The 26,668-nt window shown below is 46.5% G+C and overlaps 2 protein-coding genes across 5 annotated transcripts; both read right to left on the bottom strand.

Moving 5' to 3' along the window:
- Positions 1-7,460: 7,460 nt before the first annotated feature.
- LOC116630786 lies at positions 7,461-22,180 on the bottom strand. The gene is made up of 6 exons (XM_032401600.1): positions 21,523-22,180; positions 9,876-10,002; positions 9,408-9,447; positions 9,197-9,285; positions 8,220-8,316; positions 7,461-7,563 (listed from the first exon to the last, which is right to left on the bottom strand). Exons 1-5 carry the CDS (start codon positions 21,902-21,904, stop codon positions 8,271-8,273), a joined length of 684 nt encoding a protein of 227 aa, XP_032257491.1. The 5' UTR covers positions 21,905-22,180; the 3' UTR covers positions 7,461-7,563; positions 8,220-8,270.
- Positions 22,181-22,184: 4 nt separating this feature from the next.
- On the bottom strand, positions 22,185-26,237 carry LOC116630791 (receptor-type tyrosine-protein phosphatase-like N). Of its 4 annotated transcripts, XR_004299015.1 has the most exons (6): positions 26,132-26,237; positions 25,173-25,223; positions 24,896-25,000; positions 23,747-23,879; positions 23,467-23,506; positions 22,958-23,355 (listed from the first exon to the last, which is right to left on the bottom strand). XR_004299015.1 is itself a non-coding variant. In XM_032401625.1 (5 exons), exons 1-4 carry the CDS (start codon positions 26,199-26,201, stop codon positions 23,779-23,781), a joined length of 327 nt encoding a protein of 108 aa, XP_032257516.1. In that variant the 5' UTR covers positions 26,202-26,237; the 3' UTR covers positions 22,185-22,267; positions 23,747-23,778. The 4 variants fall into 4 exon arrangements, 2 of the variants coding, with proteins under 2 accessions (XP_032257516.1, XP_032257506.1); XM_032401625.1 differs by lacking the exons at positions 22,958-23,355; positions 23,467-23,506 and adding an exon at positions 22,185-22,267; XM_032401615.1 differs by having other exon boundaries at positions 22,954-23,506.
- Positions 26,238-26,668: the final 431 nt, after the last annotated feature.

Here is a 26,668-nt window from a genome sequence, read left to right as displayed (position 1 = left end):
GAAATAGTTCTTTTGTGTAGGCATTTTTACCAACTTGATATATAATTTGGTTTGTTTGTTTCAGTTTGTTCTCAATTTTAAGTTTTTTTTACTTTATAATTTTATTTTTTGAATATGTAAAATATTTACATTTTTCAGAAATCAAAACTATATAATAAAATATACTCAGGGAATTCTCTGCACCTTCCACAATTTCTCCTGCCATCTTTTTTTTTTAAGATTTATTTATTTATTTATTTTCTCCTATTTATTTGAGAGAGAGACAGCGAGCACAAGCGGGGGTGGGGAGAAGCAGAGGGAGAGGGAGGGAATCCTCAAGCAGACTCCCCACCGAGCATGAGCCCAATGAGGGGCTTGATCCCAGGGCGCTGAGATCATGACCTGAGCCAAAACCAAGAGTTGGACACTCAGCAGACTGAGCCACCCAGGCACCCTCCTCCTGCCATCTTTATCACTTCACTCATTTATTTCCTTTTTTAAAACTTTGTAAATTGTGAAATAAAACAAACAGAAAAATGCATAAAACAAAAATGAACAACTCAATAAATTATCACAAAGTGAACACCCATGTAATCCAGGTCAAGAAATAGAACATTTCTAGCACCTTGGAAACCCTATCATGTCCCCGAGTCATTATCTCTTCCCAAGGGTAACCATTTTGTTTTTAAAGATTTTATTTATTTATTTGACAGAGAGAGAGAGAGCACAAGCAGGAGGAGCGGCAGGCAGAAGCAGGCTCCCCGCTGTGCAGAGAGCCTGACGCAGGCTCTATCCCAGGATCCTGGGATCAGGACCTGAGCCAAAGGCAGATGCTTAACTGACTGAGTCACCCAGGCACCCCCCAAAGGTGGCCATTATTCATTCTTTTTTTGACCCTATTTCTTTGCTTTTCTTTACAGTTTTATAACCTAAGGATGCATGGTTAGGTTATGAAACTGTAAAGAAAAGTAAAGATATATAGATTTTGGATTATCCCCGGTATTGGTTTATCATGAGTAGTGTGAGTGTGTATACCGTTGTACATGTTTCCTGTTGCACATGTGTGCCGGGGGAGCAGGCAGCCTGTGACAACCTTAAAGGGAGGAAGATGGGGGGAAAAAAAGACACCCTGTTCTCATTCTCCTCATTCCCTCCCTCTGATCTCTCCTAGGTATTCCCATTGTCCTAACCTAAAAGGATCCAGAGGAAGAGGGAGCTTATTGAAGTAGTCCATAGAGGTTAGCTTGTTGGGAGAGGAAATAGGGTGAGGACAAGTAGAGAGCAGATCCTAGTGGTAAACTTGAGGTATCTGGGTATCTGCTTTTGATCCCCCTTTCCCCCCTCTGTCTTTCTCTCTCTCTCTTTTTGAGAAATTATCTGTCAGTATAATTGTTACTCTTTTGTAGGTAACCTATCTTTGTCAACATTTTACTAGGCTGTCATTAGAGAGACATTTCTTTTCATTTATTCTCCTTGAGATTCAAAGAGCTTCTTGAATACATGGCTTGATGTCTTTCAGCAATTTTGAGGCATTCTCAGACATTATCTCCTTAAATATTGATTCTACCCCCATTTTCTCGTTCCCTTCTTTCTGGAACTCCAAGTAAATGTATATTAGACTGTCATGTGATATCTTTTATGGTTCTACCTTATCTTTTGTATTTTCCATTCTTTTGTCTCTCTGTACTTCATTTTGGAGATTTTCTTTTGAACTACAGTCCAGTTTACTAATTTTCTCTTCACATGTGTACAGTCTGATGCCTTGAACTCAGCCAGAAACCATGGTACACTCAAAGTAAATCCAAAGAGTTTAATTATAGATCTGTTTATAAATGTATGGGCAGGTAAAGAAATATAGACCTTTGTCAACTCACAGCCAGTCAGGGAGGGAGCCAGAGGAATGCATACCCTGAATTTTCTCCCTCTTTGGACCCTGATAACTTGTCAATACCTTCTATTGGCCAAATCCAACTATAAGCCAGTGAGCAAGGACGTACAGTTGATATAGTTCATAGACATTAACCTGGGGCCATAGATCAGGGTGAAGAAAGATGGAGCCTGAATATGATGGGAAAATGGGGAATATCTAGCTTAATCCTAGCTTCTACTCTTGTCCTTTATTTGAATGAAAACCCTGTACTTTTTAAAAATTAATTAATTTATTTATTTTTTAAAAAGATTTTATTTATTTATTTGACACAGAGAGACACAGCAAGAGAGGAACACAAGCAGGGGGAGTGGGAGAGGGAGAAGCAGGCTTCCCACGGAGCAGGGAGCCCGATGCGGGGCTCGATCCCAGGACCCTGGGATCATGACCTGAGCTGAAGGCAGACGCTTAACGACTGAGCCACCCAGGTGCCCCGAAAACCCTTACTTTTATGACAAGTGACACACACATCCCTTAATTCAGGTACACTCTCTTATGAAACCTAGAACATAGTGCAGTGCCATTGTTCCTGATACAAAGTAGCACGGAAGAGAAATGGGAGAAAAAAAGAAACTTCTGTGCCAAGTTATTATAAACACAGCTGCTACAATCCCTTCCCTGTAGGGGATCCTGAGGCTTAAACTGACAGTTACAACTTCCTTATGCTCCCGCTCATTTCGTGGCTTTCTTACTGTGGTCAGCACCTTGACTGGATCGGATTTTTGAACTGGTGGTTTGAGCCCCATCTTTATTTTTGCAGGATCTGAATCTTTGATGTTCCTGGCTTTGTTTGGTTTCTACAGTTTTTTATTGAACCAGTACTACTGGGAAAAAGAATACAAAGAGCCCAGGTTAATTCCTCTGGCTCCAGTAATAACCTTTTTTTTTTTTTTTTTGGTCCTCATTTTGTAGCAGCAACTCAACTTCTCCCTGATAATTGGAGTCAATCACTGTGGCTAATATAGTGATACCCACATCTGTCTATAGGTTCAGTGGCATCAGGAACCCATGTGGTGGTCTCAGCTTCCAATTCAACTCTATCACTGTGGTGTAAGCATTCCTCTCCTGGGCACTAGCACCTGCAAACTCATCATTCAGGAGGTGGGAAGCAAAGATTTCTTCAGAGATTTTGAGGTATAAGAGTGAGGGGGCCACTCTGACCTTTACTCTTTGGTTCCAAAACTCTTGGAGATGAATAAAACAACCACTCTGTAAGTTCACTAATGGTGAGTGAGTATTGTCAGAAGTATTGTGGACAGAAAGGGCAAATCCATATCCAGGATATAATTCGCTGCCTTTTTTCATGGTGAAAGGGGTTCAAAATAAAAATCGGTCACCAGGTGTGCCATATTGGAAGCTCAATATTATCCTCTGCTGCTGGCAAATTGGTATTCAGGGGTGGCTGTAACCATACCATTCATGAGGAGGAAAATTCGTGTTGGTAAGCCCATGCATGGCTTCATTTCCTGCCACCACATCCATCGCTATGTGGGTCCATTAAGAAAGCACCAGGCTGGCTGGAGAAAGAGGATGACTGAAATCCACAGAATTGGTCATTTCATAACCTGATTACTGACAAGCTTTCCCATAGTCTATGTCTTCTCGTGGTTATTTACATAGGAAGCTGTGACTATCTTCACACTCAGTGTTCATCCCAAGTGATCCCTGTCAGACTTTCTTGCCACAGATTTTCTTGTTCTATTCAAACCCCAGATCAGCCAACCAACCTGTTAGTCATGAATATTGTTATCAGTATAGACACATACCTCAATTCTTTTCCTCTTCAATTCCAAGTGGACCACCAGATCTACCAACAAAACTTCCCACAGAGGGGATTGCTCTTCATCGATGTAATCCACAGACACTTCTGAATGTGCTGTAATGTAGCGTCCTTCCACTTCCAGCTGATGCCTGCATTTTGTGCAAATGTCTATAAATTCGCTCTGTGCTTTTCCCCCAGTCTGTTTGCTGGTCATAGAGAATTCCCCATAAGGCCATAATAAGGTTGTGGGAAAGGCAGTGAAGCAAGGAAGCTACTTTCTCATGCAACTTGTTCCATCCAGATCTTCTTGGGCCCAGTCTCGTATACACCATTTCCATTTAACCTCCAGTGTTATGGTTTAGTGGATTGGATAATACCCAATGCAAACCAATGCATGGTTGTCCCATGGTCAGGTGTTCAGTATACCAGGGCCTGGTAGGAAATTAAGCTGCTCTTCAAATGGAGAATAGATGATGGCCTAAAAGGGCACTGTCTTCCTTTAAAATCTTAGGGATCTACACTATAATAATCTTACTGGGGCTTGCCAGAGGATTCATATGACATTACAGTCTGCGGCAGACACTTCCAGTGCTACTGAGACCACTGGTCATAATTATCAAGTGAAAGGACAGCTTGCATTACAATCTGGAATTCCTGCAGAATGTTTCCTTGCTTCAGGCCATACTAAAAGCCTGATGGGTTACTGGTGAATGGGTCAGAGTAGCACATTTAAATGTGTTTTATGTTGCCTCAAATGCCGAAGAGGCTCATTCTTCCATAAAGAGTATTGTCTCTTTTTTATTGTGGTAGATGTTCAAGGTCAATTAATTTGTCTCACTTTAGAGAGGGAATCTCGACATGCAACAGATAATTGGACCTTAGAAACGTCATTAATGTGGCAGGACTTTGAACTTTCTTGACATTCTTCTTCCATGCATGTGTCTTATGACATCTAGGGTGCATGCTATTCTGCCCACCATATCCAGTTGCCACAATATCAAAATAATGGACCAGTGTGATTTCCTGTTTCCTCTGTTGTCTCAGGTTGAGATCTGAAATGATGAGGATCTTTGGCTTGTTTGGAGGGCTCCTTATGCTTTTTGTGTTGATTTATGGTTTTGAGGATGTGTTTGTAAGCTGTAATGAGCACTGGATTTAGGTCAGAATTAAACAAAATCCTTATTTGCATTACCAGCAACCCCAGCATTATGAAATATACCTGGGAACCGGCTGTCCTACAACCCGATGGCTGTTGGATTTCTTTGAGTTCCTTTACCCTCTCTCTTCTTGTGGAATCAAAGCTGAAGGGCGCCCATGGGGTATTCTCATTGAAAGTTCAATCTCTTATGACCCAGCAAATTTAAGTATCACTGGTTACCTCCCAAGATCATACTATAATCAAAGAAAGTTTTTATTCATCTTTGTGCAAAAAGAGATAAAGAATAATAGTCATACACATGGGGAAACATCCTAAAGGCCAGTGGGACAGGAAAAGTCAATATCACCTCAAATGGAAAATGTGGGGACTCATCCACGAGTCTTTTAGGTATAGTTTTCCCCCTTTGGACCACATACATTTTATCCTTTCCCATTAAGGGTGGGACTTAACCTATAAATTCTAGATGGTGAGGCAACCTTGCTGACCTTGGCATGGTAGCTGTCTGAAGATTGCACTGTGTATCAGAAGCTGCATGGTGTCCATGGATATCATCTTCTACCAATTCATAAATGTTACCTTTCAATGAAGAACTTGCTCCAATGTCTATATGTATGAACTCTTTGGGGAGAGGAAAAAGGTGCTTCCCTAGATTTTAAATTTGTAATAAAGGCCTATTTAAAAAGAAAAATGACAACAACAACAACAACAACAACAGATAATGGACCAGTGTGATTTTCTGTGGGACATCAAAGTAAAAAACATCTTTCCAAGCCACACTTTTACAGAGAACAGGAGACTTGGTAGAGCCTTGTTCTTTTTTACTTTTTTAAAAATGTGACTACTAGAAATTTTTATTTTTTTATTTTTATTTTTTTTAAGATTTTATTTATTCATTTGACAGAGAGAGAGAGAGCGAGAGCAGGAACACAAGCGGGGGAGTGGGAGAGAGAGAAGCAGGCTCCCCGCAGAGCAGGGAGCCTGATGCAGGGCTCGATCCCAGGACCCTGGGATCATGACCTGAGCCAAAGGCAGACGCGTAATGACTGAGCCACCCAGGCGCCCCTAGAAATTTTTATTTTTTTTGAAACTTTTAAATTACATATATAATTATAAATTATAGTTCTGCTGAACAACACTGACTTAGAAAATTCTTTATTTCCCATTCTTATCAGGGAAGATAGCTGGAAGAATTTTGCATTCACATGGCAGAGATAATAGTATATCCTAAAACTTTTACTTCAGTTGTGTTTGTACATATTCTTTTTAAAAAAGATTTATTTATTTATTTTAGAGAGAGAGTGTGTGCACAAGTGTGGGGAAGGGCAGAGGGAGAGAGAGAATCCCAAGCAGACTCCCTGCCAAACATGGAGCCCAATGTGGGGCTCAATCTCATGACCCTGAGATCATGAGCCGAAATCAAGAGTCAGAGGCTTAACCAATTTAGCCACCCAGGCGCCCCTAGAGTTTATAGATATTCTTAATTTAATGTACTAAATGTACTATCTTTTCCTTTATTTTTTGCACTTTCATTTCCTCTTTAAGAAATCTTTTCTAACCATTAGGACATGAAGTTATTCTTATACTATCTTATATTTTTTTGAAGATTTTATTTATTTATTTGAGAGAGAGACAGAGAGAGAGCACGAGTGGGGTGGAGGGCAGAGGGAGAGGGAGAAGCGGATTCCCCGCTGAGCAAGGGTCCCGATGCGGGGCTCAATCCCAGGACCCCGGGATCATGACCTGAGGCGAGACAGATGCCCAACTGACCGAGCCTTCCAGGTGCCCCAATACCACACTTTCTTAATTACTACAGCTTCATACTGAGTATTGATAGCAGGTAAAGCAAATCATCCCATCTTCTTCTTTTCAGAAACATCTTTTCTCCTATTCCCTTTTTACATTTTTTACTTTGAGAAGTTCATAGTTATTATTATTTATTATTGAAGTATAACTTACAGCCAGGGAAGTCTATAAACTTAGGTTTATAGCTATATGATCATTAGCATAGGTATACAACTCCATAACTCCTTAGAGAAATCAAATCCTGATACCTGCCCATTTGCTTACACTGAGTATCCAATGAGTGTGAGAGTACTTGAGAAGTATAAAGCTCTGCAAACAGGATATTCTGGTGTTCAGCTGGGCTGAGCATAGGTGGTCAGATTACCCACTCCCTTTAAGATTTTCAGCTACCAGGAGCAAATTGGAAAGAGCCATCAAAATATTTAATGTGTGTACACTTTGGTTAGAACACTTCTCTCTTGATTCTTGGCTGGCAGGGGGAGAGAGACCCTCATAAAATAGCAGGGTCCAAATGTGTCTGACATGGAAGGGCATGCAACTAGACCACACAGTGCAGGTAGGTGTGAGTGGGGAAGCCTGCTTTCCAGCTTTGGTCCTTCTCTCACTTTCCCCACTTCAGGGAAGACAAGACAAAAACCAGCCTTCTCCCAGTACCGAAGAGCTGTGCTTTTTTTTCACTGCACCCCTGTTCTGGTCCACCCCTATTCTTTTACTTCGGGGGCTCTGGCTATTTCCAAACCCCACCCATCCTGCCTCAAGACAAATCACAGAAAGAGTTTTCATGAAAGTCCACTTTAATGATCCAGATTAGGGTCATCCTAGAACTGTCCCTCTGGAGGGCAAATGGGAGAGCATTGGGGCAGAGGGGCTCCACCTGAGGTCTCAGTCAGCAACAAGGCTTTGGCCCACAGTGGGGGGTGGCTCAAAGAAGTCCTAAAACAAGAAGAAACAAAGGACTGGAATCAGTATATGGGGAGGTGGCCCCTTCCTTACCTACTCTCCTTCACAAAATCCTTCAATAAGAGCCTGATTTATGTAAGCTACAGTGACTCAGCCCACCCATTGTCTGTCCCCTTGGCTCCCACAAATAGATCACCCTCCCTTCTGTGCTTTTCCCTTGGGCTCTGGGCTGGAGAAAAATGGCAGCACCTTGTTTGCATTCACAGAAGCACCATGGCAACCATCCCTCACAAGTGGGTCTGTCACTTAGCTCTAAATGCCTCGACCCAGCAACCACTCCAGGCTTAGGAAGACCAGCTGTCACTTGATGGAGTGAGAACTGGTTTCCTAGGAGAGCCTGAGCGTCCGGAAGCCCCCTGAGGTGTGAGTTCCTTGCAGGCTCTCAGTTTTCACGCTTGCTTTTCTCACAGAGACTATACCCCATTATCATGAGAGGGGCCTTTTGAAATTGTGTATCACATTATGTCACTCCTTCCTTGAAACTTCCCAGTGAAGTTGTCACTACACTTAAAATCCAAACTTTTCACTATGATCCATGAGCCCCTGTATGGTCATTCCGGGGCCTACTTCTCCAACCTAATCTTCTGCCACTGACTTTTCCACCTGTTCCTCTAAAGTGAATGGTATACCTGCCTCGGGGCATTTGTCACTGCAGTGCTCTCTGCTTGGGATGCCCCTCCCTATACCTTCCTCTGGCTGCCACCTTCTTGCAATTCAGGTCTTAGTCTAAAAAAAAAAAAAAAAACGAAAAAAGACTTTCATCAGTGTGGAGGAGTCTGACGTTTGGAACAGCCCTATTCTCACTGCAGTCCCTGAGAGGACAGGCAGGGGCTGTGCAAGGGAAATGTCTACGATTCAGGAGACCTGGGTCCAGTCTTGGCTCTGCCATGAACCTGACCCTTGACCAGCCCCAATGTCTCATCTATAAAGACAGATGGGAGTGCTAGATGCGTGTTGTTTTTTTTTTAAGATTGATTTTATTTATTTATTTATTTATTTATTTAGAGTGTGAGCAGGGGGAGGGGGAGAGGGAGAGAGAGAGTCCCAAGCAGACTTCACGCTGAGCAAGGAGCCCAACACAGAGCTCGATCCCACAACCCTAAGATCATGACCTGAGCTGAAATCAAGAGTCAGATGCTTAACTGACTGAGCCACCCAGGCGCCCCTAGATGTGTGTTTCAAATCTAGGTTCTGAAGAGTTCAAGCATCTCAAGGAGATAACCCAGAGCCTTGCCCTGGTCACTTTGCCCAGACCATGGAGTAGAAAAAAAGGAATTTAATTTAATTTGCTTTAATTTGGCAACTTTCAATGCCTATGTGAGACTCTGTCTATGCACAATCTTTTAGATCATCTCATCCTTAGAGGCTCCCAGCATCTGCCCTCCTAACCTCTCATACTGATACCCTCCCAACCTCTCATACAGATGCCCACAGGTGTTTCTGTGAGAGAAGGAGGATGGGGATAACCTTTGATTGGGAAAGGAAAGAACTTTTCTTCAGCTTATCTGTTCACACCTCAATATCTATTCCCTTCTTCATAGGGGCCTCCCTCTTTTAAACAGGTTCTTGGTGATTCCAACCTCCAGAGAAAAAGTAAACCCCTTACCTTGACAGGGTCAGTCCCCTCTCGTTGAGGGTCTTCAAATCCACTTTGGAGGTAAAGCACTGCTCCCTGTTCACTTTGGCCATTGGGCTCTGGGAGAGGGGAAGCCAGGAGTCAAGAAGAAGGCAGAAAAGGATGACAGGGTTCCAGAAGGGAAAGGGATAGGATCCAAAGTCAGGGATTGAAAACTCTTGAGAAGACACGTAAGTCTTACCTTGGGGAATAGGAGTCGAAGTTTCTCCTCTTGCTTGCCCCTAAAGAGACAGGGATGACAGATGGAAGCTAAACTTGCTAACACCCATCTCCTCTCCTTCTGCAGAGGCTGGTGGTTGTTTTTCATGGATCCCAGACAGAACCTCTCATAGATGACTCTCATAGTCCTGCCAGCAGCTCTTCCTGTAGTTTTTTTTTTTTTTTAAGATTTTATTTATTTGACAGAGAAAGACACAGTGAGAGAGGGAACACAAGCAGGGGGAGTGGGAGAAGGAGAAGCAGGTTTCCCACGGAGCAGGGACCCCGATGCAGGGCTTGATCCCAGGACCCCGGGATCATGACTTGAGCCGAAGGCAGACACTTAACGGCTCAGCCACCCAGGTGCCCCTCTTCCCTACAGTTTTAACATCTATTCCCTCCCTGCTGTCTGTCTGCTAGACAGCATGGGCCAGCCATTGACCTCACGCACCTTATCCCAGTGGTTTTGGTGGGAAAGGCTGCCTGCCCATGCCTCAGACATGGATCTTGGGGGTGGAATCTGCTGATGTGCTTCTGGGCCCTCACATCCTGGGTAATGTCATCCTTCCAGAACAAACCTGCAGGGTAAAAGGATGTGGTGAACTGACACCTGAGACACACTGACTGGTCCACTCCAGGAATTGGAGTGAGACCAGCAATCCCCCTCTCCCTCAAGTAGATAAAGAATCACAACTTGTGCAGAGAACTAAATGAGCTGGTGTATAAACATTACTTAGCATAGTGCCTGGTGTATAGTAAACCTTCCACTAGGATTGTATTCTGTTTGCTGATTCATTTGAGGCTATTGTGAGGACTAAATGAGATTAGGGGTGTAAAGAGTGCTTAGAAAACTTGGGCTGTGATTCCTAAACTTTAGTGTGCATCAGAATTTCCAAATTCTGGAATTCCCAATTCCAACAAATTAGGGGCACCTGGATGGCTCAGTTGGTTAAGTGTCTGCCTTCAGCTCTGGTCATGATCTCAGGGTCCTGGGATGGAGCCCTGAGCCAGGCTACCTGCTCAGCGGGCAGTCTGCTTCTTCCTCACCCTCCCCCCTGCCCACTCATGCTCTCTTTCTCTCTCTCAAATAAATAAATAAAATCTTTAAAACAAAAAAACCCACTCAAATTACTCTTCCCCACACCCAGAGTTTTTGATTCAGTAGGTCTGGGGTGAAGCTCAAGAATGAGCATTTCTAACAAGTTCTCTGGTGATGCTGATGCTGCTGGTCCTGATGCACTTTGAGAACCATTGCTCTAAGGTATCACACACATATTAGACATCAGTAGTAGTAACAGCAGTAATATGAACTCAGGGTAGATTTCCTTTCTGACCCTTCCCCCATCCATGAAATTCTACTCTAAGGAAGGGTCAGCCTTCTGTCTCCAAGGGAATTTTCACTCCTTTTCATGCCTCCTATCTATTCATCATCCTATTTATTCTGCTTCTTACTCAGAGGCTGAGTGGTGTGTAGGTGTGTTCTCCTGGCTGAGAACCTAAGGATTGCTGGCTATGGAAAAACTCAGATAGCACTAGGGGTTGGGACTCATCAGAAGGAACTGGATGCCGGCCTCTTCCAGAGTGTTCAAGGGCAAAGAGCCCACCCATCCAACTCCACCCCCATTCCAGTCATACCCCCTTCTCCATGAGGTGAGCATGACAGGAAAGTTTCAAGTAGAGACATCTGGGGAAGAAAGCCCATCCTCAGGTCAAACAGCCCCTCACTCTCTCCAACTTTTCTGATCAGGTCCCAGCCACTCTTCTCCAGCCCTTACTCACCTTGGGGCACAATCTGCTGGAATACAACTTGTCTAAGTGCTGGAAAACTGGACTGGCAAATCCTTGGAGGGGCCAGAGCCGCCCCATTCCCACTTGGCCCTGACCATCTAAGAGGCAGAATGGTGGCATCAACAAGGAGCTTGGCCAGAAGCCTTTCAAATCCCAGCTGAAGAACAGCATCTTTCTTCCACTATTACCCCTGGGTTCCCCGGTCTCTCTCCCCCTCACCAGACCCTTTCCTCCTCTCAAGTCCTCCTTCTTTTCATTTTCCCTTCCCCCATCACCACCTGCCCTGTTCTTTGGAACCTCATTTGCCTTTGGTGCCAACTTCCAGATAAGAACCAAGCTTACAAGCAAAGAGCAGCCTGTGGAGGATGAAGTAAGCAGAGACTCAGAAAGCTATACACATGGAATGGATAATCAGATGAACAAATGGGGCATGGGAAGCAGGTGAACTGCATCTCAAAGGCTTGGAAGCCCGGAGGAGATTGGAAAGGAGGCCTAGAATCCTTTGAGGAAGCAAGTATTGGTATGCATAGGGTTTGTGTGTCCGGATCTTTGTCCTGAAAGCCACAGTTTATCTAACTGTGCATAGGGGAACGACGGAGTGTGGGAGAGGATAATCCCTAATGCTACAACGCCTTCATTATTCCAAGTAGATGGGGTAGAGTTGATAGAGAGTCCATTTTTTATATAGTGGAATTACCATGAGTCATTATGGACAGGCGTTAAGAAAAGGGAATGGTCCTCCGAAATCAAATGGATTCCCACACCAGTTTCCTGGCTTTCGGAAGGAGCAGAACCTCCAGCACCCTCATGAGAAAGAAAAGAGCTTCTTCTGGAAGGGAGATTGTTGTCTGAGGCATCCTTCCAGGACAGAAAGGAGAAGTGGTGACCTGGACGCCCTCTGCCAGACCCACGGGGCTCCTGGCGCTGTCCTTGGTGCTGAGGGAGTGACCGACGCGTGGCTTGGAAGAGGCGTCTGGGCGGCAGAGGCATCCCTACAAGAACGTTCCCCTCCCCCGCCACACACACATCTCTCCTGTCATCCGCCACCAGGCCTTCTCCCACAGTTCTTCGCGAGCCCTCTGCATTGGCCTCTAAACTCAAGAATCGGGCGGGGAAAGTTGGCGTCAGACTAGGAGTTTGCGCGCTCTTCCCCAGGCGCCTGGCACTGGAATCTTCGAGTCTGCGCAGTCGGTCTCTGGCCGCTCAGACGTTGTCAGCGCTGGTCTACCCCGGAGGCTCAGAGTGGAGGGAGAGGAAGAAGGATGGACTCTTTCCCCCTCCATTCTCTTTTACCCCAGCCTAACATTCCCCTTCTGATCTGAAATCAGAGCGCAGATACCAGGCTCAGAGGGCTTGTGATGAAATCCTAGCTCGTTTCTCCGCCCAGCTTTCTCTCTGGAGCCAGGACCCCGTACCCGTGCGTCTCTGCTCCTATTGTCCAGAAATCCGGGTCCCCTGCCTATCCCTCAGCCCTGGGCTTCTCTTCCGTGGCCCCTCGGTGTGTCTTACTTCTCCTATGGCGGCATAGGCGGGGCTTACTTCCCTCTGCCCACTCGTCTTTCCGTCGCTTTTCTTAAGTCCAGATCCCATATGCGGAGCCCCACCTCAAGCCTGCGTCTCTTTCTACAAGACGCTCTCTACATTGATCTCTTTTCACGTCCCTCAACACATCCTTTTCCTCCTGAGTTCCTAATCTTGAGGCCCCCTCCTCCACTTCTCTCAGGAGCGCTCTCTGGTCTGCCCGCACCCCCCTCCCCTGCCCCACCCAGGTTTCCTCCTGACCGTGGCCACTAATGTCGCTGCAGCCCCCTGGGCGGCTGTTCAGCAGCAGGAAGCAGAGGAGCAGCCAGAACCCCCCGGAGCCCCTAGGCCACAGCAGGTGCTGCATCCTCCTCAGCTCTGCGCGCTCACCCCCCTCCTAAGTCGCAGAGAAAGTAGAGACAGCAGCTGGAGGGGCTGAGCTGGACTGTAGCTTCCCACCCGCAGTGTGCGCTGGATCTGCACAACCCTCCCTTGGGCAGCTTGGCCAATCGCGGTTCGTCCCTGCCCCCGCGGACGCGTAGCCAACTCCTTCCCTTTACCGCAGGCAGAGCCATCCCAACTCACCCCCAGACACCCGCTTTTTTACGTAAACCAGGTCCCAAGGACTACTGCTTCTACTCCCAGCCCCAAAGTTGTACAAACGAATTGCACGTAAGATGCGGGTGCGAATGGTACCTACCTCATAAGCTTGTTATGAGGATTAAATATGAATAGCAACTGGACAGTAGACACTCGATGTAATTAGTCTATTTTTATTATCCTTGATGCTTACTTTACCCTCACCTCTTAAAAATCTTCAACATGCATGAGTTCAACCTGCAAAATATATGGCACATCCATCCACTTCTCTCCACTACCATCGCCTTGGTTCAAACCACTAACAAGCTAACTGATCTCTTGCGTCCATTCTTGTTTAGTCATAGGCTAGTGTGTGAGCTTTCTAAACCATAGACTGGCATTTCAACATTTTTCTTTACATTTAAAAAAATTTTAAGTCATCTCTACCCCCGACGTGGGGCTCAAACTCATGACTTCAAAATCAAGAGTCACATGCTCTATCTACTGAGCCAGCCAGGCACCCCTCAGTATTTTTTTCATTAAGCTTAACAAATTTATTATGAAAATCCTCAAATATTAAAAAAGAGAAGAATCTAATGAACACATATATGTATCAGCTAGACTTAACAATTTTAAGATTTTGTCAGAATTGCTTCTTTCTCTTGAAGTATTTAAAAGTAACTTACAGACATCATGACATTTCACTCCTAAATAATTCAATATGCCTCTCTTAGAATTAACAATAGTTTCCTACATAACCACAATACCAGGCATCTGTGGCAGGCTGAATAATGGCCCCTAAAGATGTCCATGTCAGAGTCTCTTGAACCTGTGAATATGTTACTTTATATGGTAAAAGGGACTTTACAGTGTGATTAATCTTAGAAGGTGATTAACCTCAGATGAGATTAGCCTGGATTTTCCAGGTGTGTGCCGTACAATCACAAGGGTCTTTATAAGAGAGAAGCAGGAGGGTCAGAGTTAGTAGTAGGAGATGTGACATTGGAAGAGGTTGGAGAGATGCCAGGAAGAGGTCACAAGCCAAAGAATGCAAACAGTGTCTAGAAGCTGAAAAAGGCAAGAAAATGATTCTTCATTTAAGCCTTCAGAAGGTGGCTCAGTGGGTTAGGCTTCTGCCTTCGGCTGAGGTCATGATCCCGGGGTCCTGGGATTGAGCCCCAGATTGGGCTCCCTGCTCAGTGGGGAGTCTGCTTCTCCCTCCCCTCTGCCACTCCTCCTGCTTCTCTCATTCTCTCTCTCTCAAATAAACAAATAAAATCTTTAAAAATAAATAAATAAAAGGTAACTAAGTATTTGAGGGAAATTTGTATGTGGATTTTGGGTTCACTTCACTCATTTCCCAGATTTCTTCTTCAATTTCCAGTTGCTCTGGCATTTCTGTGCTGCAACCTGTGTTCCTGAGGCTGGTCAGACTGCCACTTTCTGCCTGAGCTCTATTTCCCCATGTGCTGCAGGAAACCGTGAAGTGTCCTTAGGAGGAAAGCCTGTTAAATGTAGGACTCATCTGTGGACTTTCCTTTTTTCAAGGATTATATTCCCTCTAGCTTTTCTTGCTTTTGGGTGGTCTCCATGCTTTCAAACAGTTATTTTTATATTTTGTCTAGGGCATATATATTCAATGTTAGAAGGAGACTAACACAAGCCATTTTGTCACACCAGGAACTAGAGGTTTATCTGGTTATCACCAACTTGTGCTATACATATTTGAAAATTGTTTACAGAAATAATTTGAGGCCTAAGAGCAAATGATTCTGAATCTGCTTTGAGATCTATAATGCTATAGGAAAAAGGCACATACTGGTGCTTGGGTAGTTGAGCAGAGGTGGCAGTGCTTCTCTCTCCTTTCTGAGATTTCAAACTGCCAGGGCGCCTGGGTGGCTCAGTTGGTTAAGTGACTGCCTTTGGCTCAGGTCATGATCCTGGAGTCCCTGGATCGAGTCCTGCATCAGGCTCCCTGCTCGGCAGGGAGTCTACTTCTCCCTCTGACCCTAACCCCTCTCATGTGCTCTCTCTCATTCTCTCTCTCTCAAATAAATAAATAAAATCTTAAAAAAAAAAAAAAGATTTAAAACTGCCAGGGAAATAGCTAGCAAAATAATAACTTATGTAGGCATTGCTACTGCACTTCTTTTTGCTATTCTTGCAAGGCACCTTAAAGCTGGGAGTAATAACCTCAGAAGACCAAGCAGGTTCTCAGGCCTATTAGGCCTGGAGTTCAAGGGGAGGAAGTTCCTTTCCCAAGAGGAAAAAGATCACCAGAAATTGTGGTGGGGGGAGAGGGGTGAGGAAGGATTGCAATTCAGCTGTGGCCCTACCCTGCCTTGCATTCACCTGATGAATGACGTCTGGAAGGAGAAAGGGATCTGAAACCAGGCTACCCTCTGCACCATCACCACCCCAAATCTCTTCTCTGTTCTGGCCCTACATATTTTACTCCAGAGGCTCTGGTTGGAGCCCACCTGTCCTGCCACCAGACAAGCCCACAGAAGGAGTTTTGATAAAAAACCCACTTTAAAAATCCAGAAGCAGGTTGTCCTAGAACTTCCCCTCTAGCTGGTAATGCAGGGATGCCTCAATCAGCTACAAAGTTCTGCTCAAGAAGGAAACAGTTTAAAAAGCTCTGAAGTGTAAGGAAACATGGGATTTGGAATTTGTGTGTATATGTGCTGGAGGACTTCCCATCTGCAACATAAACCCCCTCTCCCCCAATAAATAATAGGCTCTAATAGCAGTCCTGATTTGGGCAAGTCCTGAGGCATAGTGACTTAGCAACTGCTTGACAGCCGGCATCCCCTTGGGTCCCATATCTGATCTTCTCTTCCCTCCCCTGATGTCCCCATAGCTTTAGAGCTAGTCAAGGACCTTGACTTGGAGAAAAGTGGCAGATTCTTTTATGCAGACTTTAGCACCATGGCAACCAGTCCTCATTGTGGGGATCAGTCATAGTGCTGCTGATGTCACCACAGCGACCAATCCAGGCGATGAAGCACAGTTGCCATGGTGACAGGAGGCAGAAGATGTTTCCTTGGAGAGCATGAGGGTCTGGATGCCCGCCTCCCCGCCCCCCCCCCTCCAAGGTTCAGGCTGTCTCCGGGTAGAGCGCATGGCCAGCTGGAAGTACTCAGCTCTAGGCAATTGCCCAGTCCAAGCTATCACAGTGTCCCCTAGATCAAAACAATACTTCCTAACAGGCCTGTCGGTTCCACTCTGGCCCTCTATCAATACATTATCCAGCAGTGCTAGGGTGGTCTTTTATTTTTTATTTTTTAAAGATTTTATTTATTTATTTATTTATTTATTTATTTATTTATTTGACAGAGAGAGAGAGAGTGTGTACAAGAAGGGGGAGCGGCAGGCGGAGGGAAAGGGGGAAGCAGACTTCCTGCTGAACAGAGGGCTGGATGTGGGGCTCAATCCCAGGACCCTGGGATCATGACCCAAGCCAAAGGCAGACACTTAACCGACTGAGCTACCCAGGGCGTGCCTAGGGCGGTCTTTTAAAATTGTACATCACATAATTCTGTTCATTTCCTTAAAATCCCTAGTGATTTTCTTCTGCTCTTTGTATAAAATCTAGACTCTTTGCTACTAACTGCAAGGCCCCAAATAGCCAGTTCTGGGCCTACTTCTCCAACTGCATTTCCTACCACTGGCTGCGCTGTTTGTTCCTCTAATGTGCTATTTTATTTATTTATTTATTTATTTATTTACTATTGTGCTATTTTAGAACCAAAAATACAATAACCAAAGTTAAAAACTTAATGCTCAATAACAGAATAAGAATACAGAAAAAAATATCAATTAACTTGAAGATGGAATAATAAAAGTGATCCAATCAGAACAACAGAGAGAAAAACATTGGGGGAAAAAACCAAGAGCCTCAGGGACCTGTGGGACAATGCTAAAAGTCTAACGAGCATGTCACTGGAGTCCCAGAAGTAGAGGAGAAAAGGGGTAGTTCATTAAAAATATTTGAAGAAATAATGGCTGAAAACTTCCCAGATTTGTCAAAAGCCAGAAACCTACAGATCCAATAAGTTCAGTGAACTCCAAATGAAACCAGCAACCAAAGGATTAACGGGGCAGATAAGCACAGGTGCAACTTTTTCTGAGAATGGGTCTGCCACCCTGTTTCTATAAGGTAACATCCTTGCCTGACACCCTGATAACCATGTGTTGACTTAGTTTTGCAGAGACCCAAGTTTTCAGTAAGAAGCTGGCCAGAACCAGTCAGGACCAACGGCCACCTCTTTGACATGAAAGAGCAAAATGAAATGAACGTCTCCTACTTAGTAACTGCCTTTATTTTTTTTTCTTTTCCAAGTTTTTATTTAAATTCATTGGTTAATATACAGTGTAATATTAGTTTCAGGTGTAGAATTTAGTGATTTAGCACTTACATACAACACCCAGTGCTCATCACAAGTGCCCTCCTTAATACCCATTACCCATTTAGCCCATCCCCCCACGCACTGCCCCTCCAGACACCCTCAGTTTGTTCTCGAGTAAAGAGTCTGTTTTCTGGTTTCCTTCTCTCTTTTTTCCCGCTCTATGTTTATCTGTTTTGTTTCTTAAATCCCACATATGAGTGAAATCATACGGTATTTGTCTTTCTTTGACTGACTTATTTTGCCTCACATAATACTCTCTAACTTCCTTTATTTTGGGGTCATGAAGCTTCTTTCTCCTTTACTGAGACCCTTTTCTGCTTGCCTTTAAAAATCCCTGACTCTCCCCCTTTGGGGAGGGAAATTTGAGGCTTGCCCTTTCATCTCCTCACTTGGCTGCCTCTTGAATAAACCCTCTCCTTGCTGCATACTCAATGTCTCAGTGATTGATTGGCCTTTGCCTTGTGTCAGGCAGATGAACTTGGGTTTGGTTACACAAACAGGAGAAACTTGAAGAAATCCATGCCCTGACACATCATAATCAAACTTCTAAAAACTAAAAACAAAGACAAAATCTTGAAAACAGCCAGAGAAAAACAACATATCACTTACAGGAGAACAATAGTCCAAATGACTGTGGATTTTTCATGATGAACCACGGGGGCAAGAAAGGAATGGAATAACATTTTTAAAGTGGTAAAAGAAAAGCTGTCAATGCAGCATTCTATACCCAGCAAAATATACTTCAGGAATGAAGGTGAAACAAAGATGGAGAAAAACTAATTTGTAGCCAGCAGACCTGTTCTAAATGAATTGCTAACAGAAGCTCTTCAGATAAAAGGGAAATGATATCAGAAGGAAACCCAGAACATCAAGAAAGGAGAAAGTAATAGAAATGGGAACTATCTGTGTAAACATTATAGGCTATTCTTCCCCTTTTGAATTACTCACAAAGCATTTGATGGTTCAAAGCAAAAGTTCTAACATTGATAGAGTTTCCAATGTATGTAGATGTAATTGATTCTAGTCGACAGCTATGACATAAATGGGGAAGAGGGAAGGAACGTACACTGGTAAGACCTCTGCATTCCACTTAAAATGGTAAAACAGTGATTATTTTTTTTAAGATGTTATTTTTAAGTAATCTCTACACCCAACATGGGGCTCAAATTCACAACCCCAAGATCAAGAGTCACACGCTCTACTGACTGAGCCGGCCAGGTGCCCTGTAAAACAGCAATTATAAGCAGACCTTGGAAAGTTAAATGTGTATACTCAGATGCCTAGAGCAACCACTTAAAAAGTATAGGAAGATAATAAAAAACACAATTGATGCATTAAAATCAAATACTGAAAAGTGTTTCAATAACCCCAAATGAGGAAGTAAAGGATGCACACGATGATGGAGGCTGAGAAATCCCATGGTTTGCCTCTGCAAGCAGAAAACCAGGAATGCTGCATCTCTGGACCTGAGAACCAGGAGAGCTGATGATATAAGTTCCAATCTGAGTCCAAAGGCCCCAAAACCAGAAGCACTGATGTCCAGGGGCGGGAGAGGATGGATGTCCCAGCTCAAGCAGAGAGCAGATTCACCCTCCCTCCACCTCTTTGTTTTGTTTGGGTCCTTGGTGGATTGGATGATGCCCACCCGCATTAGTGAAGGCATCTTCTCTACTCAGTCTACTAATTCAAATACTGATCTCTTCCAGAGACATTTGCACAGACATACTGATATAATGTTTTACCATCTATCTGGGCATCCCTTTACCCACTCACACTGACACATAAAATTCACCATCATCATGGGCAACTGGGAACGAACCCTACTGGGGACCTCTGAGGATCTGTGTAGAACTTGTCTCAGATTTTCCCCACCAGGGACGAATCTGCTGGGGTATTTATCCACTAAACTCCGTCCTTAACTATTGAGAGCTACCTCTGGGGGTGTTAAATCCCAGACACCTCAGAGCTGTCTTGAGCACAGGTAGGCAAGATCCCCTGGCATTCCAGAAATCCCACAGGACAAGAAGCAGAGTCCCAGCTTGAGATGGGAAGCTGCTGGCGTGTACAGACATAGCCTACCTGCAGCTACAGGCAAACTCAGACATGGGCCAGGGGATATGAAGCAGGGCATCTACTGGTCTGCTACACAGTTGTTCAATAAATAGCTATCGCATGGATATGTTATATGTATAACTTACTTCCCTGACTAAGCTTCAGTTGCTTAGAGGCAGGAACCATGTGTTGTGGTGGCCAAACACACTGAATGCATGCTAGGGAAAAGTAGGGTAGGTGGTAGGGGCCAACCTAACTAATAAAAACCAGACATAGATAAATGTGATGAGTTCAGCATTAGGTTTAGCTATGTCCTTAGATGCACAGATGCAGGGGTTAGGACATGCTTTGGCAGCATGGTTAAGCCTGTATTATCAGAGGAGTGGCTCTTAATTTCCCTGGGTTGTATAAGTAGGTAGGTGTGATGATCTGAATATTTGTGTCCCCCCAAAATTCACATGTTGAAATCCTAACCCTCAAAATGATAACATAGTATTTGCAAGTGGGGCCTTTGTGAGGTGATTAGGTCCTAAAGGTGGACCCCTCATGAAAGGGAGTAGTGCCCTTATAAAAAAGATCCCAGAGAGATCTGTTGCCTCTTCGTCCATGTGAGGGCAGTGAAAAGACATTGTCTATGAACCAGAAAGCAGGTCCTCACCAGACACCAATTCTGCCAGAGCCTCCTAGTGGCTTCCCAGCCTCTAGAACTGTGAGAAATAAATTTCTGTTGTGTATAGCTGCCCAGTTTATAATATTTTGTCACATCAGCCTGAACAGACAGTAGGTCTGGTACTTTCCCATGTGCTCCTATTTGTGAGGATCAATGAGCTAAGTGCTTTGAGAAATATAAAGCTTGAGGCATGGGATGTCTGGAGTTTGGTTGGATTGAGCAATGGTGGCTGGTCCCCTTCTCCCAGGGGCAAAGTGACCACAGGTATCAGAATGTTAAATGTGCAAAGCCTATAGTCACAGAATTCTCTGTGTGGGTTCTTGGGTTTTGAGCTGGCATGACTGCTCTGTAGGGGACCCTAATGCTCAGAAGGTACTGTGAACCTCACAGGCAGAGTGAGGTCCCAGGCCTGCCAGACCCGAGGTCTGGAGGGAAGACTTTCTTTCCACAGATAGAAGAGATGTGGGTGGGGATGGCTGCCCCTCCAGCTGTGATTCCATCTTGCCTTTCATCTGCCTTAGAAATGATCTGTGAGGGGAGAAGGAAGGGATCGGAACCCAGGCATTGGGGGCAACAAGGGCTCTGCTCTCTGAATCCCACAACCCAACCTTCCCTGGGTTCTGATCCCACCTGTCTCACCTCAGAGGCTCCGGTCAGGTCCAAACCCTACCCATCCTGCCTCCAAACAAGTCTGTAGAAAGAGTTTGCTTGAAAATCGGCTTTCATTTGGATTTGGATCCAAATTTGGATCAGCCTGAAATTGTCCTTCTTGAGAGCACCAGGAAGGTGTGGGGGATGGGAAGCTTCCCCTAAGACCTCAATCAGCTGTGAGGTTGTGACTCGTGACTCATGACTCAGACTAGGGAATGGCTCAAAAACAGCCTAAAATGGAAAGAAACAAGGAATTTTCAATGAATGCTCTGAGGCAGGGGTTGCAACTCCTTCCCCCAGCCCTCCCCACCAAATGCAGAGCAAGCAAGTCTCCATAGCAGTCTTGATGTGAATAAGGCCTGAGACAAGGGACTCAGGTGCTGTCAGACTACAGGCCTTTCCCTGGTCCCCATCTCTAATCTTACCTCCTTCCAGGGATTTTCCATTAGACACAGGGCTGGTTGGTCCCCTGGGCCTGAAGGAGAATGTTAGCTCCTTGTTTGCACACTTGATAGAACCATGGCAACCGGCCCCCATTGTGGGGTCAGTCGCAGGACCAACGATGTGGTCCAGCAACCAATCCAAGCTAAGGAGGCCTGGCTGCCATGGTGACAGACAGGAGGACCAGTTTCTTTGAAAGGGGTAAAAGGCTGGAGCACCTCTGAGGTGCAGGCTGCCTCTGGATTGAGTCCAGCTCGGAGCTTCCCAGCAATGCTGCCTCAACCTTAGTCCAGGGTACCACCAGATCCCACCTGGACAACTCAGTAGCCCCAAACAGTTCGAATTGGTTCTACCCGTCCATTTCATAATCCATCTTCCAGCAGCATCACTGTATCTTTATAAAATATTTATCACATTGCCCTTCCCTCGCTGATGATTTCCATTGCACTTAGAATAAAATCCAAATCCTGTCTTATAGACTATGAATGCTGAGTAGTCCTGGGCACTCTCCTGCCACACGCCTTGCTGTCTGTTCTCCTCTGAAGGACCCTGCAATCTCACCTAAGGGCAATTGTGTTTGTCATTCTCTCTCCCTTGGGGATTCTTCCTCCAGATCTTCCCAGGCTGCTTCCTAGTGTCATTTAGGTCAAAGTTCAAATGCCACCTCCTCAGGCTATCATTAGTGTGGAGAAGTCTGATGTGCAGAGCAGCTCAACCTCTCCTGGGGCCCTGGAGAGAAAGGAGGCAGGGTTGGGGTGGGGAAAAGTTGGGTCAGGAGACCAGGTCTGGCTCTGCTCCAGGCCTGCCCACTCAGTTTCTCAGCTCTAAAGATGAATGCTAACTAAGAGGTGAGTAGTTTTTTACCTGGGCTCCCAAGAGCTCAAGGGACCAAGGGGATGCCTGAGACCTTTTTCCCCAGGTGACTTCCTCCACACCACAGAGAAGAGCAAGGGGGAAGCTGAATGGGAGGGGCTCTGGGTACTCTTGTCCCATTGAAGGATCGTAGCTTTAGATTTATATTTAGAGATATATGTGTATATATGTATGTATGTGTGTGTATAGAGAAAGAAATTTACATAGATATATAGATATGGATGGATGGATGGGCAAGGTAAGGATTAGGGTCATGTCATACTCAAGATTTTCTTAGAAAAACAGAGAGTCAATATTTCTTTTAAGTTGTAAGACCTCCCAAGTCGATTTCTGCAGGCCCTTCAAGCTCTGTGCCTGTGCTTGATCTTACAAGAGGCCACTGGAGGCCCCCAGACCCTGCATCCTGCAGTTGCTGAAATCCGTGATAAATTCTGTGAGAGAGAAAGTAGGGGCGCCCTCCAGTGGGGAAAGGGAGAATTTTCCCTCAATCCCATAACCACTGGCATTTTTCATATATTGTCTTTAATCCACACAGCAACACCAGAAGGGTCGCCTTTATTAGCATTGCGATTTTACAGATGTAGAAGAAGGGACTTGAAGAGCCTAGGGAATGTGTCCAAGATCACAGCTGGGCAGCGCAGAGCCTGGATTGGGCGGACTCTGTATTGGAAGCTCTGTTCTTTTCCATCCTCCAGGCCCTCTCTTCCAGAAGGTTCTCCATCAGCCTCAGTGAAGACTTTTCATTCCTTATCAACCAATGTCTATTCCCTCCTTCACCCTGCCTCCCTCTATAAACAGGCCCTGGGTGGGCTCAGCCTTCCTGGACAAGGACAAGCCCTCCCCTGCAGGGGGGCCTTGCCATGGTTGGTCATCTCTTGGTTCAGGACCTCTGAAACCATTTCAGAGTCCAAGCATTGTTCCTTGTTCACCTTGGTCACTGGGCTCTGAGGGGAAGGAAGGCAGGAGTCAAAGGTGAAGAGGAAATGGTGAAAAGGCCCAGAGGAAAAGAGATGGGATCCAAATGAAGAATTTCAAAATCCCTGAGGGCCCCTCACCTTAGGGAACAGCAATCAGAGTTTCTCTTTGCACTTGCCCCTAGAAAACAAAGATTAAGCCAGGGATACCAAGTAGTAGCCATGGGTCCCAATCCCCTCCTTTTGCAGACAGGACCAATGTATCATGGGATTGCTTCGGGCTGAAATCAGACAGGTGCTCTCTTCATTCTATCCACTGGACTTCTGACGGATCTTACCTACAGCCCTAACACTCCTTTCCTTCCCAACTGTTCTGTCTACCGGTCATGCACAGTGTGGACAGACCACAGGCCTCACCCACCTCGGCGTGGTGGTTTTGATGGAAAAGGCTGCCTATGCATCCCTCATGCAGGTCTCTGAGGCATGGAGCCTGGGCATGTCCTCCATCTTCTGGGTCTTCACATCTTGAGGGTCATCATCCTTCCAGAACAGTCCTGCAGGGAGAAAGGGAGGAGTGTGAGGTGACACTTGGGATGGCTGGATTGGCCCACCCCAGAAACCAGAGTGTGATTAGAATTTCTGCTTTCCCCCAAGTGCGTAAGGACCACAGGGCATTGGAGGGATCCAGAGACTGGCTGGGGGGCAGGAGTTTGCCTTCTGCCTCCCTCAGCATTGGAATCCCTGTTCTTACTACTTCTGTGGCCCTGGGCAACTTAATTAAATTGGCCGAGCTTCAGTTTTCTCATCCATGAAATGATGAACCATTGTTGAGAGAATTACAGGAGATAATCCATGTAAGTTTCTTAGCACAGTGCTTGGTGCGCCGTAAGTGGTCGAATGTGAATTTAACAACAGTGCTGTTAGGAGAACTGAATGAAGCTGAGGATGTACACAATGTTTTTAAAGCTCTAAGGCATTACTGGCACATTAGACACCATGATCATCAATAGCAGTCATTTGAACTCCAAGCAGATCTCCCTTCTGAACCCCTTACAACCATGAAACCCTGCTTTCAAGAAGGGTCAGACGCCTCCCAAGGAATCCCCTCCCACTCTCCAGCTCCACCTGTCATGCTTCTATTTGCCATAAACTGAGCTGCCTACTCAACCCAGTTCAGAATCTGGACTATGTGTGTATGGCGGCGGGGGGAGAGGGAGGGTCTGACTGGAGACCCCATGATCCCTGGCTCTGAGCACTTGAATAGCACAGTGGGGAGGGGTACGGGGCTAGTCCCAAGGAGATGGATGCCAACCTCTTCCAGGGACTTCTAATCGCCTCTACCATGCTCCTCTAAAGAAGGTGAGCGAGAACAGCTTCCCCACGAAGCCTGGGAGACCACCAACCCTGTCTAGCTCAGGATCTGGGCAGGTGAGGCTCCAAAGGTGAGTATGATGAGAAAGTTCCAGGCAGAGAAATTTGTGGAAGGTGCTTTTCATGTCAAGCCGGGGATCCCTCCCCCACCTTTACACCTGACAGCCTGGTCTCTCTCTTTCAGCTCTTCTGCTCTCACCTTGAGGCACCAGCCGCTGGAGCACACCTTGCCAGTATCGGAAGGCCAGGCTGATGACTTCTTGCCGGGACCTGGCCGGCTGCATTCTCACCTGGCCCTGTCCCTCTAAGGGCACAGAATGGCATTAGCAGGGACATTGGCCAAAAGCCTTCAGGAGGTCGGGGTTGCAGAGAAGCAGCACCCTCTCCACCATCACTCTCAGATCCCTCCCCCTTCCCGGTTATCAGCTCTCCCTTCATCTCTGCCCTTTGCTCTTTATCCTCTGGGTCTCACTCACCCTTGGCACAGACTTCCAGGTAAGAGCAGAGTCTTCGGGACAAGAGACAGCCTGTAGATGGACAGGTGAGCAGAGCCTCAGAGGGCTACAAAAATTGAAATGGACAGACAGGCGGACAGGCTGGGGATGGGGGAAGAAGTTCAGCTGCTTCCTGGGTGAAGAGCTGAAAAGAGTTCTGGAATCTTTGGAAGAATAAACCTGGAACCTGGGTTCAGACTATTAGGGCTGGCAGCCCAGGATCTCATCCTGGAAGCCACGGTATACCCAGCTGCACGATGTGGGGAATAACCTTCTACCATACAGACCCTCCTCAGTCCAGGTAGACGGGGCGGGGTGGGGGAGAATCCAGAAGGCCAAGGGGTTCACGCATCCGCACAGGGCCTGCCACCCCTTCGCCGCCCACCCAGCCCTCCGCAGAGCGCGGGCCCCGCACGGAGTCCTCCGCACTGGTCTCCAAGTTCAAGGACCCGTGGAGGACAAGTGGAGGGTGAGGGACACGAGTGCGGGGAAAGCCAGGCGTCCTCCCACAGCTGCCCAGACCTGCGTCCCCAGGCTGGAGGGTAAGTAAGCCCAGGCGCCTGGCTGGGCCCAGTCATCTCCTCGAGGTCGTCGGGACTGGATGCCCGAGCGCCCCGCTCCTTCTGCCTACCCCTCACCTCCAGACACCTCAACCCAGGCCCTCAGCGCGTGCTTGTTTCTCCCGTGGCCTCGTGGCCCGGATCTGTGTCCCCTGGCCCACTCGGGGGTCCTCTCCATTCCTCCTGCTGAACCCTCAGTCTCCCCTGGGGCTCGCTTCTCCTCCGTCCTACCTCCACCTTCCGATTTTTAACGCCCCCCGCCACCCCCCGCCTGCAAGATGCCTTCCGACTTTCCCCACCCAACACAGTGCCCCGAGCTTCGCGCACCCGCCACTCCCGCAGCCCCCGTTTCCCGGCCCTTCCCCCAGCTTTCCTCCTGACCGTGGGGACTAACGGCGTCCCAGCCCCCCGGGCAGCTACTCAACAGCACGAAGCAAAGAATCAGACGCATCCCCACAGGTCCCCCGGCCCCCTGCGCCCGCCGCGCCCGCTGCTGCATGGTCGCGTCGGAGCGTCTGCTCCAGCCGGCGGCCTAGGCCAGACCCCAGCAGCGGCTGCGAGCGCCCCCCTCCGGCAGCTGGGCCAACCGCGGCGGCTGGTTACAAGGCCCCCAACCCGGGCTCTTCCGGGTCTTGGCGTCAGAGTCCTGCTTCTAAAAGTGGGCTGCTCCTGACTATAGTTGAGCCTCGCTCTAGAACCCCCTCCGGACACCCCCATCACACAGGAGGGTGTCCGGAGGAGGGTGTCAGGAGCATTGCCTCCATCTCCTTACCTCCAAGGATTAAAGATGGGGCGGGGGGCGGCGGGGGAGGTGGCTATCATGTGTAATTGAAAATCTGTAAACAGCGCCTGGGCATAGTTCTTGAGAAGTAGGATCCCCTATTTGGGTACTCCTTCAGACAGGGTGCTGGGTAAGAT

Source organism: Phoca vitulina, unplaced genomic scaffold (genome assembly GCF_004348235.1).
Source record: "Phoca vitulina isolate PV1807 unplaced genomic scaffold, GSC_HSeal_1.0 scaffold1, whole genome shotgun sequence".
In the NCBI taxonomy this organism is placed as follows: domain Eukaryota; kingdom Metazoa; phylum Chordata; class Mammalia; order Carnivora; family Phocidae; genus Phoca; species Phoca vitulina.
Note: the sequence above shows the minus strand (reverse complement) of the source record. Positions and strands in the feature narration are given on the sequence as shown.

What these genes read in the sequence shown, in the direction of transcription:
- LOC116630786 (XM_032401600.1), bottom strand. Translation starts at nt 21,904, where the DNA reads ATGAAATGGACGGGTAGAACCAATTCGAACTGTTTGGGGCTACTGAGT. An exon ending in ACCAAAACCACTGGGATAAG is followed by an intron (nt 9,448 to 9,875) that starts GTGCGTGAGGTC and finishes CTGTCTCTTTAG; the next exon opens with GGGCAAGCAAGAGGAGAAAC. An exon ending in AGGGGACTGACCCTGTCAAG is followed by an intron (nt 8,317 to 9,196) that starts GTAAGGGGTTTA and finishes TTTTTTTTTTAG; the next exon opens with ACTAAGACCTGAATTGCAAG.
- LOC116630791 (XM_032401625.1), bottom strand. Translation starts at nt 26,201, where the DNA reads ATGCGTCTGATTCTTTGCTTCGTGCTGTTGAGTAGCTGCCCGGGGGGC. An exon ending in GGACGCCGTTAGTCCCCACG is followed by an intron (nt 25,224 to 26,131) that starts GTCAGGAGGAAA and finishes GTCCATCTACAG; the next exon opens with GCTGTCTCTTGTCCCGAAGA. An exon ending in CCAGCGGCTGGTGCCTCAAG is followed by an intron (nt 23,880 to 24,895) that starts GTGAGAGCAGAA and finishes TTCTCCCTGCAG; the next exon opens with GACTGTTCTGGAAGGATGAT.